General features: G+C 44.6%; 1 protein-coding gene across 2 annotated transcripts; it reads right to left on the reverse strand.

Annotated features, from left to right (window-relative positions):
• On the reverse strand, positions 1-17,746 carry hrasa (HRas proto-oncogene, GTPase a). 2 transcript variants are annotated; one of them, XM_071519061.1, is made up of 6 exons: positions 17,515-17,746; positions 8,086-8,266; positions 6,962-7,140; positions 4,335-4,494; positions 3,454-3,578; positions 1-3,233 (listed from the first exon to the last, which is right to left on the reverse strand). In XM_071519061.1, the coding sequence occupies exons 2-5, from the start codon at positions 8,194-8,196 to the stop codon at positions 3,459-3,461; spliced, it is 570 nt and encodes a 189-aa protein (XP_071375162.1). In that variant the 5' UTR covers positions 8,197-8,266; positions 17,515-17,746; the 3' UTR covers positions 1-3,233; positions 3,454-3,458. The 2 variants fall into 2 exon arrangements, with proteins under 2 accessions (XP_071375162.1, XP_071375163.1); XM_071519062.1 differs by having other exon boundaries at positions 8,086-8,269.
• Between the last annotated feature and the right edge of the window lie 269 nt (positions 17,747-18,015).

An 18,015-nucleotide genomic window follows, 5' to 3' on the forward strand; every position in this document is an offset into this window, starting at 1 on the left:
ATCTTGACATCTTTATTCCTGTCCTGCTATACATTTGCCACATCGTTGAAGAGTAAATACATCTTAAATAGTTAAACAGTTGACATTTTCACAAATTCCTTCCACACCCCTCATTCCACAGTTTGCAAGGGAGAAACAAGCCCTTAAGCCCACTGTATCCTTGTGCAAAACTCCCAATGGTCCATACAGTCTTTGTCATGCTTGCCAGCTATTCAGACATGTATACTTGTGGTTTGCTGGCTGAGTATCCCTGCTGCAACATGACAGTTATTCTTATTTAATGGGAATTGAATGCATAGATTTGTGGAATTTTATGGTACTACCGTGGATGTACTGTATAAAGATAGACACAGGGAAAGGACAAGCATACTATGGGGACTGTAAATACATGTTAAGAACATTGGGTGAAAAATAAATGTTAGTCAATACACAACTAACAGTAGAACCAAAGACCAACCCTAAACATATGGCAATCCCACATTATTTCAATATTGTGTATTTTCTTTTCAACACAAGGCTTTTTTTTTGTTGAGTAAGTTAAACAGTTCCTCAGCGCGAATCAAACAATATCTAATAACTCACTTAAACACATTCACAGTTTAGAACCTCCCTCCGAGTCAAAAAATAAACAATTAAGACAACCTGACCACTATCATCCACACAATATCTAGATGATCATATTTCTTTAAGCCATGTTATGTGAGTACATAAGCCTCACTGTAACTGTACAAACCAAGACAAAAATAAAAATATCATGGTTTCCCTTGAACCTCAGGAGACAGCGGTGAAAGAGCATTTCAAGACATTCAGATGTCTGCTGACGATAACAGGCTTTCACACAAGAGGTCCGAGATGTCTTTCTGAGGTTTGCATCTTAATAATATTGCCAAAACCTGTCTGTACTGCCTGGGACTCTATGTGTCATCATGCATGACCATTTCTCAGATCAGTGTGTTGGGAGAGGTTTAAAGGTTTGAGTCTCTAAGTCAATACAGTGTGCAAACTCACTGCGCATATACCAAGAATGCAATTTGGAAGTGATGGCAAAAGGCTGTAAAGGATTCAAAACAACAGTTTCTTGTAATCGACATCACATGTTCCAATTTAATGGACTTTCTCAAAGGAAAAGAGTTCAAAGGGCTTCACCTTCATATTCTTTTAATGTATATTCACAATTTAGACCATCTGAGTGAACTATGGTAGACAGACAGAATAACTTGTAGTGGGCCTTGTCAAAAGCATTTTCTTAACATTGTTGTATTTCAGTCACTTTAAACACAATCGCATTCAGACGGGCATGCCATAAAAGAAAAACCCTTCGATCAGTGTAGTGTTTTGGGGGCTTGGCCTGTCTTTCTTGGGTCAATTAAAACATCAAATACTGTACAGTGCAAGTCTAACCTCAACACACTTCTCTACTTCTTCAGTTGCACATATAGTCAAACAGAACAATGAAACATACAGAACACCAAACATTTGTCCCTGGTAGACTTCACTGCATACATGAGGTACTAACTAGCTAACAGATAAGGCAAGATAAACACAGAGCAGTCGTTTTCATTTAGGCAGCAAATGAATGCAGTTACATTTTGGAGAGCACAAGCTAGTCAATATTGAGAAACAAAGCAGTGCACCCCCAAAAACCCAATATCAATCACCTATTATACATAACAGTTCCAGATATCAGTATGGTTCTGACAAGGTTAGCACCTAACTGGTTATTGTTCCTTTCGAGAGCTGAGGCGGCAATTGTGAAGAGAAAGAGGAGCGGTTTGAGGATAGTTTGGTGTGTGGCAAAACTGAAGTTACTGTCCGACAGGTCGCCCATACTCCAAGGCAGGACTTGTGCGTTACACTCTGCAAAGCGAACTGGTGACATTCCTACTCTTGGGGTCCAGGACCATGAGATGGAACCTTCCTGGACCCGAATTCCTGAGCCTTATCAACAGTGAACGATACTTGCAATCTATAAAATGCCTGTAATATCGCCCCTTACAGTAAATAACAGTTGTACATCTAATTAAATGCAAGAAAATCATATTGTCTCAAACCATAGTCTGTCACTGTCATGGTCTCTGCGCGACTGTATCCTATTCTAAAAGGCGACCTCTTCAGTCTTGGCAACTGTGAAGATGACAGCAAGTAAAAATTTCATGTACTGTACCTCTCCTTCCTAAACCAAAGAAATACAAGAAAATAAGTAGGCATGAGAGATGGTTTGTTCCCCAATCCTTTTGCCTAAAATCAGACAGTAAACAATCCTATTGCACCAGAACCTACACTAGCCATTACTATTATTATTCCACAAAGAGTTAACCCTTAGCACGCAAACATCTGGGGCTGTGAGGGGTGAAGGCAGCTGCATTCTGGAAAAATTAGTCCATCTTTTATTTTCTCCATTAAAACGTAGAACACCATCCGTACACAAAGGACTTCCAACTGAGCCGGACAGGTCATGAAAAATGTCAACCATGTTTCACCCGAAATAAACATCCTTGCTCACTTAACAGCGCTCAGTGATCACTTTCAAATCCTCCAATCACAGAAAAAGTTCCATATCAAAACAAAATAAAATATGTTTTTTTTTTTTTTTTACGGCTAGGCTAACTGTTAAACAACAACAACAAATTATAGTAATTCCCATGTGGCATCTCATGTCAGACTCCACCCCCTGTATCCAGTATAATGAGGTTACTACACAGCCATTCGAGGGAAGCAAAAGGCGGAGTAAGGTGGGATGGGGCATTTATTCGAGGGGGTAACTAATGTCCAGTCCATTCCATTCCAGTCCAGTCCAGTCAGTCCATCCAGGAGGCAGGCGGGGGGAGTGGAATTAGGCTTTCAAGGTGGGAGGAGGTTGCTTGACACCCCCTTTAAGACCAGTGTTGAGACTGAAAACAATAAGTTAGCAGGAACTTGTGGAGCTGCCCAGCGAGACCACACTGGAGTTGACAAGAGTCATTAGTGGTGTTGCTCACAGGCAGACATGGACCAAAAGAGGGACCGGACCAGGCTAGTACAGCCAGCCGCTTAGGCAACGGTCCAAATCCTCCTTTCCATAAAGGTCTATGGTACAAGTCAGCTCTGGTGGTTTCCTTGCGAGCTTTTGCTTCGATCATCCTCTTTTTTAAAAAAAAGTTTATGTTTCATCATTGAGTCGTTTCATCTGTCAATCTTCATGTCCATGCTGCCACTATGCGCCGTAGGACCTCTCCTCACCCTGCAACAGTGAGCTGGGGGAGGAAACAGGGGAAACAGGAGAGAGGGATAGATGTTAGTGTCATTATTGCTTCTAGAGGAAAAAAATAATTGAAATTATGAACTATATGGTTTCAAATGTGTCCTCCTTAGACTGGGCAGTCATACACATTAAAACTTCCAGCATTAAGGACCTAATGTAATAATTATGTAGCTGTAAAACATGAAAGTGTAATCTGTTGAAAAATGTCTGACCTGCATCACGATACCACACAGCGACAGCTCATACAGTCCTGACCACTCTCATCTGGGGGGTTCAGCTTCCTCAGCTTGTGCTGTCTGATCTCCCTCACCAGTGTGTAGAAGGCGTCCTCCACTCCCTGCACACACACACACACACACACACACACACACACACACAAAGGTTAGAGAAAAATATGTGCATTTACAAGTCTCAATGCTAAATCTACACTGCACGTCACTTTTACTGACGCAAAGCCCCCCTCAAGCATATTCACCATTCAAAGGCTGAGCAACATCACCATGGCAACCATGATCATTTGAGACGCTGTTAATCAGGGAATCATAATATCAAAAACAAGTTAGCCAACTCTTGAATTGAAATGACTGACATGCTGCCACTTCAGTATTGAATTTAAGAGTGTATGTAAGTACATAATGTGTGACAGCGAGTCACAGTGGGAGGTGTGCAGTGACTTGTCCTTGTGAGGCCTTTCCAATAGCTCTGTTCTCGAGCCAAGGTAACCTGGGCTATGAGTCATTGCCTGCAGCATAATAAAATGTTCCCGGCACCGCAAAACACATCACACCGAGGGGCATTTGCTGCTTCATGTGTATGTGTTCACATACATCCACATTCATCACTCATGTGAAAATGTTAAATAGTTGGCCATAACACATAAAACACAGAAATGTTGAGAAATACTATATTTATTGGTGACTATGTTGCAGTACGGGGGAAAAAAACACCCAGGAAATCTGAGTTGTGACATTAATAATGACTAATGTTCCTAATGTCAGAGAGAGAGAGAAAGACAGAAAGGAGGAGAAGGTTTTTTTTCCATGAGACGTGTGTGTCTCTTGGTGCATGTGGGTGTGTGCTCACTGTTCGGTACCTGTCGTGTCTTGGCGGAGGTCTCGATGTAAGGGATCCCGTAGGAGCGGGCCAGTTCCTGGGCTTGCCGTGTGTCCACTGTGCGTGCCGGGAGGTCACATTTGTTACCCACAAGCACCATAGGAACGTCGTCTGAGTCCTTAACACGTTTGATCTGTTCTCTGCGAGTTGACAGGAAAAAAAGAGAATAAGAAGTCTGTCGAACAGTAAAATAACATGCATTTACAAATCTAGTCGGGGCAGGGTCTCAACACCTCTATACTTTACATGTTTATCTGCTAAGTTGTGACTGTTCCCAAACAAATCCCAGCATTTAGTCACAATTCACAGAGTCATCTCCCCTGTCTGGGATCCTCCCTGCTTCATAAACAACAGCAGCCCCACCACTGGAGATCCAGCCACCCAGGGAGCTCTAGGACCCTGAGGAAGAGCCGGGGGCCCACTGGCGCTGGGCTGTGCTGCACTGCTGAAGGAGGGAGGGAGGGAGGCAGAGAGGAAGGGAGGGGGACGGACAGCAGGCAGGCAGCAAACAGCATTACCTCATCACTACACCAGCCAGCGCCAAACGCCAGCCAGCCAGCAGGACTGACTGCGAGGAGCGGGTCAGATCAATCTATCAGCTCCTGCCTCCCCTCGTCTCCCTCAGCCACAGTACAGCAGGTTACATTAGCTACAGCCCAGCCCAGTACATCTGCAGTCAACACTAGTGGTGTTTATGACCACACTGCTTCTGTTGTCTTGGTGTCACAGCAGACATGCCACTCAGATTAGACCGTGCCTTGTTATATGCTGGCGAGGCAGGTATTTCAAGTCTAATGGTGGTATTAAAAATGCCTGGGAAAACAGAAAGTAGATACAATCTTATCAGCTTGGCGCATTCTGTGTATGGTATGATAGCGCTGGGTAGGTTCAAATGAAGAGAAAAATCAAAACACACTGCCTGTGTAGAGCCCAGGCCCAACTGTAGTCAGGTGGTGTGTTGTGCCAATGTGTGCCAACATTAGAGGAGCAGTGAGCTCCACAAAGAAGCCTTGCGCACTTTGCCTGTCAAACAGACCGCAGATCTTTAAATAACTTGGCAACTCGAAGCAGACCACCACCTATTCTAGCATCCAGCCTAAGATCCAAACATGCTTTCATAAGTTGCACAGTGGTCCATCCTTTCAGAGTGATGTCAGCAGTTGTGTTAAACCTGGCACAAACAAGGCTGGGCTGCAGTGGCAGCGAGCCAAATGAAAGCACTGGTAATAAACTCAGAACCCTCTAAAAGATGTATGATAGAGGAAGAGGCAATGTGTGGTCTCTCTATTTGGCACGTGCCATACTGGCAGTCGGGTATCTAATATAATGAGAAAGACACAATGAGAGAAAGAGAGAATATCGTCATTTCCAACTGAAATTCTCCCCTCCCTCCCTTTCTCCTTCTCTGTCCTTGGGAGTGCTACCTCTCCCCTCTCCTCTAATTGAGTCAGGATCGATTTCATTGGCAGCGTGCTGTAATCCTCCAGTCGGGGGCTAAGCTTTCTTTAGCCGTGTTAAACGCTACAACATGACATCACCCTACTACTGCAGAGAGCTGGCGCACACACACACACACACACACACACCCCTCTCCCCACCCAGACCCCGTGGGAGCCCCAGAAACACACAAACACCCACTGCATATACAAATACACATATCCAGCACCTTACAGAGCTGGCTAGTCACATTGTAATCATGACATCATCAAAGGTTCCGGAAGTGTTTTGACTGTTCATTTGTAGCACCCGGATTTCAGAATAGCTGGTTCCATATGGTTCCACTCATTCAATAGATCAGAGACTTAACAGTGCAACAGTAATGGATAACTAAATGGGATTTGCATTTTTGAAATCTGAGAAAAACGAGAAACAAATCATTTTCCATGGTGCTTTACGGCACAGCGCCGATTTCAATCAACCGGCCAGCACTCCGATACAAATGGTTTTGTGTCAGATTGTAACCAATTGTACAGCATTTTACCGATTCTCCACGAGTAAACGCTTAAAGACAACGGTGGATCAGACATACAGTAAGATACAATTTCTCTCAAACAGACGTGCTGGGTATTAGGATACTTGGGCTGTTATGGAGCGCAGAGCTAGCTACCGAGTCAGAGTGTGACAGTGGAGAGAGCTGCTCTGTTCTGATCGTGTGATTGGACAGGAGTTTGCAAGGCTTATGGGTAGGTGTCATGGAAATGTATGTGTCCGATGATAAAAAAAGCTTATTTTTGAACACAGAGGTTGAAACAGTCACAGTCACTGATGTTAGCAATCACATAATGGAGCCTTGCTTCACCTCATAAAGGATAATAACCCGACTTGATACAGATCGGCAGTAATCAACAGTAGAACAAAGTTAGACAGGTGGCTAAAATGGGGAAAATCACTTGTTGAACCCTGATACTAGCCTGATGCTAGCTCTATAGTGAACTAAAATAAATTATTTTGTGTCCATACTCCACCCCTGAACAGCTCAGCGACCTAGGCAGCAAACGCATGCACATACACTTAAAATCCACAATGATAGATCCCATAATCCTCAATACCAATATAATGCTAATCATAATCATTAGTGATGCCCCCTGCTCTCTCTCTCACACACACCTGTACTGGTGAATGTCCTCAAAGGACTTGGTGTTGTTGATGGCGAAGACACAGAGGAAGCCCTCCCCTGTCCTCATGTACTGGTCCCTCATGGCGCTGTACTCCTCCTGACCTGCAGTGTCCAGGATGTCCAGCAGACACGTCTCGCCGTCAATCACCACCTGCTTCCTGTACGAGTCCTGCAAAAGGGGAGGGACCACCAAAAGTTAGAGCAGCGGAGATGTGGTGAAAACAGTCAAATAAGAGAGAGCAGTTTTTGGGTCTTTACCGCTACACTACCACTGGGGATGTGACACGGCTTTCTTACGGACATCCTTGGCTTTGTACACTCAATGCTGTGCAGGACAATCGTGCACACATCCACACACACAGATGTGCTGCTGGCTGAGCACGCATCAGCCGATATCTGCCATAAATTCCCTGTCCAGATCCAGGTCAGATGAACAGAGAGCGATCAGAGGAGCAGGGTATCAGGGCCAATGTTTAGCCTTCCAACACACAGCCACACAAACATGGAGTGCCGTCCCTTTGTTTGTGAGAGCATAGGGGCCAGGAATGCAAATACACAAAAAGGACATTGTCCGGCCAGAGGCAGGCGTGGTGAGAAAGAGAGAGGGGAGACAGAGAGAAAGAGAGAGAGGGAGAGAGAGAGAGAGAAGGGGAGAGAGACGAGAGGAGAAAACAGACTGACATTCTCTCTGGCCCTCTTTCTCCTCTCTGCAGCGTCTCTCAGTCTCTTGTTTTCAAGGCAAAAAAAAAAAAAAAAAAAAGGAATTACAAAGAAGAGAAGGGTAGAGTAAATGTTTCGCCTCAAAACAGAATTAGGGACTCCTTCCAAACCTGACCCTTTGGAGAACTGCCACAGCATCCGTTTGTAAATTAAATTTTAGACTGAGCAGTAGTCTCTGCAGGACCGAGACAAATCCATTCAGCAGTGGATGGGTGGGGGTGGGTGGGGGAGCATGACATCAGACACTATTCTGACACAGTGGTCAGCTGTAGACGTGGACACATGTATGACACACATGCAAACCAATACGCCTGCGAGGCTTACAGCTACACAGAAATTCAAGGGACAGTCACAAAGAAGTTAAAACCGTGCCGTTTGTAGAAGAGAGCCGTACCTCGATAGTGGGGTCATATTCATCCACAAAGTGGTTCTGGATGAGCTGGATGGTGAGTGCGCTCTTGCCCACGCCTCCAGCTCCCACCACCACCAGCTTATACTCCGTCATCTTCGCCGCCGCCGCTGCTGCTGCTGCTGCTGACCGCACACCACCGCTGCTGCTGCTGCTGCTGCTGCTGCTGCTTCTGGAAGGAAGGGAGCAGAGAAAGGGGCAGGTTAGCACACTGGCAGGAAACAAACTCTCCCTGACATCATATGCATTGGCAAGCGTGGACGGAGCCACAGCGCTGACACACGCAGAACTCTGGGAAGGAGCTTGGCTATTCTGTGCCACTGGACTGCCTCAGTGCCTTTTTCCTCACATGGCTTAAACTGGGGGGAGTGGGGGGGCAGCAAATCTGTTCATAGTGTTACAGACAACACAAACATACAGCCACTACCATCTCTGCCTAGCAGTGAGAAGCATTAGTGATGTGTGTGTGTGTGTGTGTAGTGGGGGCTGAGGTTGAGACCCTCAGAGGGGAATGTGAAAAATGTGCTGAAGGTACTCAATGTTCCAATCCTCTCCCGCTCAATGTGAGCAGCGAGAGTGTGTATGAGAGGGAGGGGAAGGGAGAGAGGGAGAAAAAAGAGAAAAAAAAAAGAAAAGGAGGGGCATGACACTGGCAGACTGATCCTCATCACTCAGGCTTCACATTACTGATGCCTACCTCTGAGCCCACTGTGCACTTACAACAGAGCACGAGGCGAACAGAGCATTTCACAGGCTGGAAAAAAAAACAAAAAACAAAAAATAGAGTGCTATTATGATCTCTGCTTACCAAATTTACAAGCGACACTGACAAAACACAGCCAACAGAAAGCTTTCCAGTGAGTAATACATGTTAAAAGATTCAATATCATCCTTGAAAGAGATCTGCATCAATTTTCTCTGTCTACAATGAGCTAGATCAATTGAACATTGCTAATAAAGCTAGGCACGATTACAGCAGATGAACTGTGTTTCTTGTTGGTTTGTAGAGGTTCCTTCTGCGGGGTTCAGTCTACGAGAAACAGAACAAGAGGCCTAAAAGAGGATTTTATGACTCCAGGTGTGTCTCCAGTTGCCCCCTATGGACCCACTGAACCCGGTTAATAGGTCCAGTCAATATTACAGGGCTGCCCTGGCCATAAATCAAGGGCGCATTATTAAAGAAACACGTCAGCCTCTTGACAAAACAGGACTGATATCCATTTCACATAGGCCTGAACTTACACACTTTCCAGGCAAACCCTAATTTAACTTGAATTTCTGGACCTACTGGGTATTTGAAAACAGAACAGAAGGAAAGCATTTGTAGAACATTATAACAGCTAAAATTCAAACTGCATTTCCAAAGGGGAAGTACATGCAAAACCTACACTCAATTATCCAGTGGGGAACTTAGCCAGCACAAAAGACATTTTTCACCTTTGGATGTTTATTTGGAATTCATAGTTGTGCTGAGAGAGTAAAGCAACCATTTATGTAAAGCCTTAAAATCCTTTTAGCTGTGAGGAGTTCTGCAGAATATACAGCTGTTAACTCAGCTAGAGCATGTTGTAAACTCACACCTAAACTAACTGATTGATACAGCAACAGATAGCAGCAGAATGGAGGGGATGGGGCAGAGAGAGAGACAGGCGGAGATTAGCAATGAAGAAGAATGACAGTGCAAGTAATCCAGATTTCACCGTAGCGACTCGGTTACTGTAGAACACATGCATGCTGGTGTGACAAGCATGCTCAATAACTGTGGGGGATTTAGAGAAAAGTAAGCTTTTTCTGATCGCGGCGTCACGGTGTCAAGTATGGAGTCAGCTGGAACCACACATGCATATGTGCGCCTAGACACAAGCAAACACAAACACAAACACACACATCACCTGACATCACTACCGCCACACTGCTGGCCAGTGAAATTCCAGGAGAGGTGAGTCAACAGGCAGAGAGAGGAGTCATATGGGTGGTGCCGGTATAGACGGTGGCATCTGTGGTGAAGATGGATGTGTGTGACTCAGCTTATTGCTAATTCACCACAGTTACCAAATCTACATCCCGATAATTACCCAATAACAGCCCACCAGTCTACCATAAGACATGATAGCACATATTGATGAGTCAATAAGTCAGAGGCAGAGAGAACTGAATCTATCACAGTCTTTTGCAACATCAAATCAAATGCAAGCTGTTGCGAGTGTCACAAAACCGCGGGATACCACAAGAAAATACTGCTGATGTCCCATGGCAACAGCAGGAGCCTCCCTTGGTTACCGTTCAGTTTGACATCATACGGAAGACAATGAGTGGTCAGCGATGTCATCGCAATGATGTCATCGCTATTGACAGAGCACAAAGGAAAATCACTGGGAATCTCTCTACCTTCCTGTGATACAATGGCCTAGAGGCAGTTCAATTTCACTTTCTCTTTTACAGCAGCAGTCAAAAAGTCAACTCCAGACACTGTATTTACCTAACGCCACCCCACCTCAAAAATAAACACGCTGATTTACAAATGAATTGTCCACTCTCAGACCCAAAGCAATATAGAGCCAAGCTGCTGCCTCAGTGGCGAGAATGGTATTCAAATCCTTTGAACATAAATGATTAAGATTGTGTCATTTGAATATCACAGTCAGTAAGCCAAGTCATCGCTGCATACATCATAAACCAATAGGCAGTAATGACATCAGCAGCAGGATCGTATTTTCCCTCTGTGGCGCTGTTATCTGCATCTGCCCCGCCCTGACACCCCGGGCGCATGGGCCTTGCTATCACTTACTAACAGACTTAAAATTTAGTGTTTCTCATGCCTTGTAGTTTAGACATAGCTTTTCCTTTCAGATCTGCAAAGAGCAATGGTGCATAGAGTGAAACGAGGGGCATACAGAACAGAACAAGGTAGGGCTGAAAGATATTGACAAAAAATCTAATTGCGATTATTTGACAGAATATTGCAATTGTGATTTAAACATCAGAAGTTTTTTTTGTCATAAATTTTTTAGAACTTTAAAATTGTTTCAAGAAAAGTGATTTTAGATGTCAGTGTGCAGGATTTACTGAGCTCTATAACACCTTGTTTAGAAATCCAGTTTGGACACCCCTCTCTCTCTTACGCAATTAATTGCAGCCTCTGCGATTTGGAAATTGCAGAAGTTCATATTGCGATTTCGATTTCTTTTGCCGATGAATTGTCCAGCGCTAGAACAAGGCCACACGGGGGTTAAATATCTCAACAGGCTCGTCGACAGGTTCTCACTGCGCTGCATGTTCCTGCTTAAGTGGGTTAAACGTAGAAATAACTAACCTGCAACACCTGCTACAGTGTGTAATCAATCTGACACGATTTCATGAGCACTAGAATTTGTGTATGGCGTTCTATCTTCTCCAGGGCACCAACTGTCATCCCTCACATAAAGACCAAATAGAGAGAAGAGAATGAGAGCAGCTCCATGTAGTCCTGCTACTCCAACTCCTCTCACACTGAACAGCGGCGAACAGCGGCGAACATCGGCGCTTTGGCCGGCCTGAGTGGAACACTTACTGCTACACATGCACACCCTCTCTCTTGTGCTCTCTCTCTCTCTCTCTCTCTCTCTCTCTCTCTCTCAGGAACACACACACAAAAATACATACACAAACATACACACAGCTGGAGTGTTCCTTTCCTTGCAGAGAGGAGTAACAGGTGACATCAGCATGGCCTCTGGACAGTTTGAGGAGAGCACAATACACAGAGCATCCAGAGAAAACTCCCCTTACAAGGCTAATGCCATGGCTGGGAGTCAAAAGCAACAGACACACTCCAAGTAACTCCTATATTTGTCCCTGGGTGTGGTGTTGTATTAATAGAATCCGCATGCACCTCTGTCAGAGCCCCCGTTTGTGTGTTTGAGGTGTCAGTGTGTGTGTGTGTGTGTGTGTGTGTGTGACTGACGTGTTGATGTGCGGAAGGTTGGCTCACTGATGTTAATGATTGATGGAAAAGCAGACTTGTTGCTCACTTTCTGACAGACAACACACTCACTTATTTGCTCCCATTCAGACACACGATGCTGCAACACATCCTAGGTCCAGTATAGAGCTGCAACGATCGATTAGTTGTCAACTATTAAATTAATTGCCAACTATTTTGACAATCGATTAATCGGTTTGAGTAATCTTTTAAGAAAAATAAGTCAAAATTCTCTGATTCCAGCTTCTTAAATGTGAATATTTTCTGGTTTCTTTACTCCTCTATGACAGTAAACTGAATATGTTTGGGTTGCGGACAAAACAAGACATTTGAGGACGTCATCTTGGGCTTTGGGAAACATTTTTCACCATTTTCTGACATTTTATAGACCAAACAACTAATCGATTAATCGAGAAAATAAATCGACAGATTAATCGACAATGAAAATAATCGTTAGTTGCAGCCCTAGTCCAGTAAGCCATTTAAATGGAGCAGGTAGCTCTGCACACCATCACCAATATCAACAGTGGCCTCCTTGTAAAAGCACCCAGACTGCTATATAATTCTCCAACACAACAGGAAGGGAATTACCCTGACCCCTCAATCTTGTGGCCAAACATTTAGCTTCCTTTTCCCCCACTGTAAATAAATCAACCTGGTACACGGTGCAGCTCGCCCTGGCTAGAGTACAGAGACCGTGCCGGAGCCACAGAGCCAGCCTCGCTCCTCACAGCCTCCTCTAACCAAATAAACAGTGGCTGTGTGTGCAGAGGAGAGACTTACGCAGGGCAGACGCAGATGCTGGCACAGGCGGAGACCTTCGCTGGCGAGAGACACTGTAGGCAACAAGCTACAGACAGGGAAAGGATTCACACTGGGGCTTTTCTTTTTTTGGTTAAGGTGGGACTACTCTGTTTTGATGTGTGGGAACAGCAACAGCATGAAAAAAGAATCAAAGGCTAAAGTATGGCCAGATCATTGGGATTGGAAAAGGTGCATCATAGCATTGATTCGATGGAGATTTATGATGAGATCAATCTGCACTGTTATTCCCAGTCCATGCCGGCAGGTGAGGACAGCTGCTATCAGCCAAATAGACAGGGCAGGGGAGACTAGTCAGGAGATGTTTTGTGCCTGAGGGATATTCCTACTCCTCCTCCCATCTTCCTCTTCTTCTTACACCCCAACCCTATCCTTAATCTCACCCTGTGAGTAATCTGACCTTGATCTCCCCACCCATTCAGCCTGAATACAATAATAGTAATAGATTCTAATAATTTCCATTGGTTTTTCAAACTTCCCCAGTCTCACCACACACACCCAACCTACCAAAACTTTAATCATACATGAATGTCAGCCTAACTGTCATAATATGTCAATGCAGTGTAAAGTGATGAGGAGGGGAAAGTGTGGGATCGCACAGAGATTTAGAGTTATGAATAAAAAAAAATAAAAAAAGAGATTGACATTTGCAGATTGACCAACACACACACACCTATCTAGCTTTTGACGTGGTTGGTTATTGTGTGCCTCTTAAATAACAAGATCTCAGACCTGTCAAGTGACTGTAATCTACAGCCTAATATGAAAATTCGACACACCCAAGCCTGCTACTCAGACTCCAGGAGGAAAACAGACAGCCGTGCCATCTCCTCTCAAACTAGGCCATGTCAGCCGCTGATTAATAATCCACACATACATATGGAGATGGGTAGCAAAATTAATCTTTGATAGAGTTGCTGTCATTTCCTCAGAGCCACTTGTTGTCAGTGGGGGCTTGCACCGAATTGGTCTTTGTACCGATAGAAGGGAGGGATGAAGGCACAGACACATGGGATCATGATCTCCGGATCAAGCCTGTCTTTTTACACATTTTACACTGACACACACACACACAGAGCATAGGAACTCCCTATTCTGTACACAGATGGTCGCCCTGTCCCTATAGCAGCGCCACACACACCACCCATACCCTCTTCTGCTCTGTCCTGACTGTCATATTGTACAGTAATTAGTGTCAGAACACCGTGAGCCTCTACTAGAGTCCTAATTAGCCCCAGAAGTGCAACACGTGTCCACATTTGCACACACATTCAATCACAAACACACACAGCACTGAGATGATGCAAAACTAACAGAATATGGCCCATTTTATCTTTTGCTCAAAAATATAGCATCATGTTGTGCTCATCTGACAAAAGCAATAATCCAGTAAAAAAAGTTAACAGCGAGTCCCATACCAGGATAACAAGTTAGTTCATACAGTTCACACATACGCCTCAGACACAGCAGTGTACAGGCTCATGACCCGCTCCGTTCCCAAGTCCACTAAATCTCTGCATGGCTGCTCCCTTTTGCTCAAGGAGCACTATATGTCTGTGTTTAGGGTTATTTATAGCTCGCCACCTCCAGCCTAGGAAATTAACAGTGCGTTTTGAAACCCTAGAGCCCTGCCTGAACCAAGAGGATAATCTTACATGACAGCTTACTGAGGGTGCGAGCACAGAGCAGCGAGAGGGATGATGGGAGAAGGGTGGCTCTGGGCGAGGGAGGGAGAGGGCTACTCTTTCCATATGCCAAGGGCACAGCAGACCACAGGAGGGAGGGGTCGACCTGCAAACCAAAAAAAATCAAAGACCTCCTACTCCCTCCTTGTCAAAGTCAATATTTTGCCTGCTAATCCAGCTGTATGGCTGGGGTATCCTCAGAGTCAGAACACTTGATGACTCGGGTCAAGACACCTCTCTATTTTCTCCATGATTTCATAGCTTAGGCTCTTGACATGGAAAACAATGCCATGACGTAAGAAACACATAGTTTGCACAAGAATGGCCATTTTGGCACAAGAATGGCCATCTTTCTCCACATGCATCCTGCTCTCCATTAAAGTGCTTAATTGGTTAAAGGATCCATACTGGCAGAGCCACAAGCCCACTGCAGGGATAATAGATTTTTAATGGAGCGATGATGGTAAGGAGAACCTCTCCAGGGAGGTATCACGGTCGAATACTTAGAGTCCAAGACCCATCCTGGAGTCTCGATAGCCCACCGCCCCCTTCCACTGCTCTCAGATGACATCATCCTCCTAAATGGCATCCAAACATAAGTGTCGACAGGCAGCTGAGGAATCACTATTCTATTTTCTGAGGCCAATGAAACACAAGGAGGTGAGGACTTAACACAATCCAGAATCATGAAGTCTATCAATTCATTCATCTATCAATCCATTTATTAAAATGGAATGGATGGGGACTATAACCCCATTACACTCATAGGACTAGTATCCATATGATAATTATCCATAGGATTCCTCTACTGGAGGAGGAAGGCACAGAAAATATCAAGACAAGATTGTGCGGCATGAGCGAAAACATAATTTTGCTCAGTGTGAATCTTTTGTGAAAATCCATTAATAAACATTTGCTCCTAATGATTTCTCCCTCACAAACAAACAGATACAGAGCTTGTGCATGAATCAATGTGTATCTGGGTGCATACTTAAACCAGCAGCTCTTGAGGGGGCTGGAGTCCAAGTGACCTTTTCCCTACTGGGTCATCCTTTCAGCTTGTCGGGCAGGGTGAGATGGTGGAGGCAGCAGCGGAGATGAAAAGGCCAGCTGACCTCCACACAAAGGGCTGCCAGTTAGAGGAGCCATGAGGCTCAGACGACACCAAAGACCTCGAAATTCATCAGTGCTCTTCTTGCAATCTGAGAGTTGGGTGAAGACACTGACCTAATCGCTCTTAGTGTGCGTATACATGTCAAAGCACTCTGCACAGAAAGCATCTTGTGAGTTGCATGCACAAAGCTGAACCCACGTAAGATCCCACCCAACATCAGCTCTCCGAAGGACCACAGAAACAAACCGACCTCCCCCTGTATCAGCATTCACTTAACAGCACAACATTATGTGGCACTGAGCCGCAAGTTGCGAAGCCGAGGAACAAAGGCCATTTCTAGTCTGCACTACAATAGTACTTAACATCTGGAGGGCCATCCCTAAAATCTGCTTACCAGTGTGCCCTAGAGCCTTTCCCAAGCCCTCTTTGGGCCTCAGATACACACTAGACTACACACAGCAAATTAAATCTCCATGGATGAAAGCAAAATGACCAATTGCTCTTTTGTAAAACATGATCTTGGCATCCAGAAGAGGCTCTCTCATATACGTCATGCTGTCCAGTAGTGCTCAGCGTACAGCTGTTCAGAGAGAGGGATGAGATATTAACATCACACCTCTATTATTGGCTGGACTATCTCCAGGTGTTTGCCAGCTGTCTGAATTCCTGATTTACACACTGAACCCTGCAGACATCGATTTCATTGTACATGTCATTTACGTCAGTCAATCACTGAAGGACTAGCATCATATATAATTTAGACGAGATGCTTTGGTCAACAGCAGTGATGTAATGGTGAATTACAAGGTGGATAAACTATGGCCTCCAGGCGGTGATCATCATAAGACAAACAACCACCAATATATACAACATTCACTTCTATTTTCAGAAAAACAATGTCTGCTTTACCTTAAAAGACCCTCAGTGTTCATGTAACTTAAATCAGCTTGATGCTACTTACTATGGTGTATAATGTGTATTCTGTCATAAAGATGCATGTCAGTCAAAGGTGGGTTAACTCTACTCGACAAATAAAAACACGAGTAAACTGTTTGGGTGGGTTTACCCTCCTTTACATCCCTGCTTGGTCTACCAGCCCTATGGCCAGAATTTGAATGATGGCCAATTAGCCATCGATGCTGTCCCGTTTTCCCTTTTCAACTTACTGAGCAAGTTGAGCAGACAGCGGCTAGAATAAAATTTATTCCAAGCCAGCCTTCCAAACGCCTTGTAATGGAATGTAACTTCCGCAGTGCTACATTCAGTTTTCACTCCGTGTGACGGGGCGTCACCCGAGTCTGTGCGGCCACTGCCGTCAGTAGCCTTCTACTCTAGTTTGTCTCTACACTGGAAACACTACAGGCCACAGAATATAAATCCCCCTCCACGATAGGGCAATTTAAACGCATTCGGTTTCTTTTTCAAAATGAGCAGGGGTGGAACAAAAAAAAAATCCACAGCAGTCTGTTCCTCCTTGGCCAAGTTTTGAACAGCCGAACTCAAGGGAGATTGTTTATCATATCTGGCTGAAATATAAAGCATGATGACAAACTGACTCGACTATGTAAAATCCTCAAACCTTGCCAAACCTCGACCGCGTAGCCAAGACTAAAAGCAAGATAGATAAAGATACATAGAGCTTGCCGGGTGTGAATTCAATGTAATGATAACATAACGTTTCAACTGTGGTCCGCAATCTTCATTGATCTCCAAAAAAACACACAACGCGTTTTTAAGCGGACCTATCATTAGACAAAACAAAAAAACAGTCACTGCCTTTAGGTACAGACGGACATATTTCGCACACACAGGAATGTGCACTGCATACTTACAACAAGCTGGGGTCTAATTAGCGACAAGAGCGACGTGTTCGTCTACCGGAGAAAGAGGGAAAAAAATGTTTCAACTCTATTGCTTCTCAGGCTCAATCAGATGAAATCGATTATTCTCGGTCTGGTCCTCGCCGTCGTCAGATATCCACACCTTATTCACACTCAGAAACTGCTTAGTTTTCAGTAGAAATGCACCAAGGCATTCATTCGGTCTGGGTAAAATGAGCCCGCGTTGAACAATGTGCTTCCAGAGAGAGCGAGGATGAGGAGTGTTGAGCCCACGCCCAGCTCTATCAAACATAGAACCGCCCCGGTTACCATGCATGTTACTGCTGCTTTCATGCACTGTAGGAAATATGGGAACTACGATGTGACCGCACACCGATGACCCAACAAAGCGGTAAATACGAAAGGGAAATAAGGGATCTTCTTTTTCTTCTGAGTTTCCGGAAAATAAGGGATTTTCCATGATACCCAAGTTATCCCGTTTACAGACCGACA

This window comes from Centroberyx affinis, unplaced genomic scaffold (genome assembly GCF_046629955.1).
Source record: "Centroberyx affinis isolate AG114_WGS23_722 - 3 ecotype Tasmania unplaced genomic scaffold, CSIRO-AGI_Caff_v1 ptg000653l_1, whole genome shotgun sequence".
NCBI lineage: Eukaryota > Metazoa > Chordata > Actinopteri > Beryciformes > Berycidae > Centroberyx > Centroberyx affinis.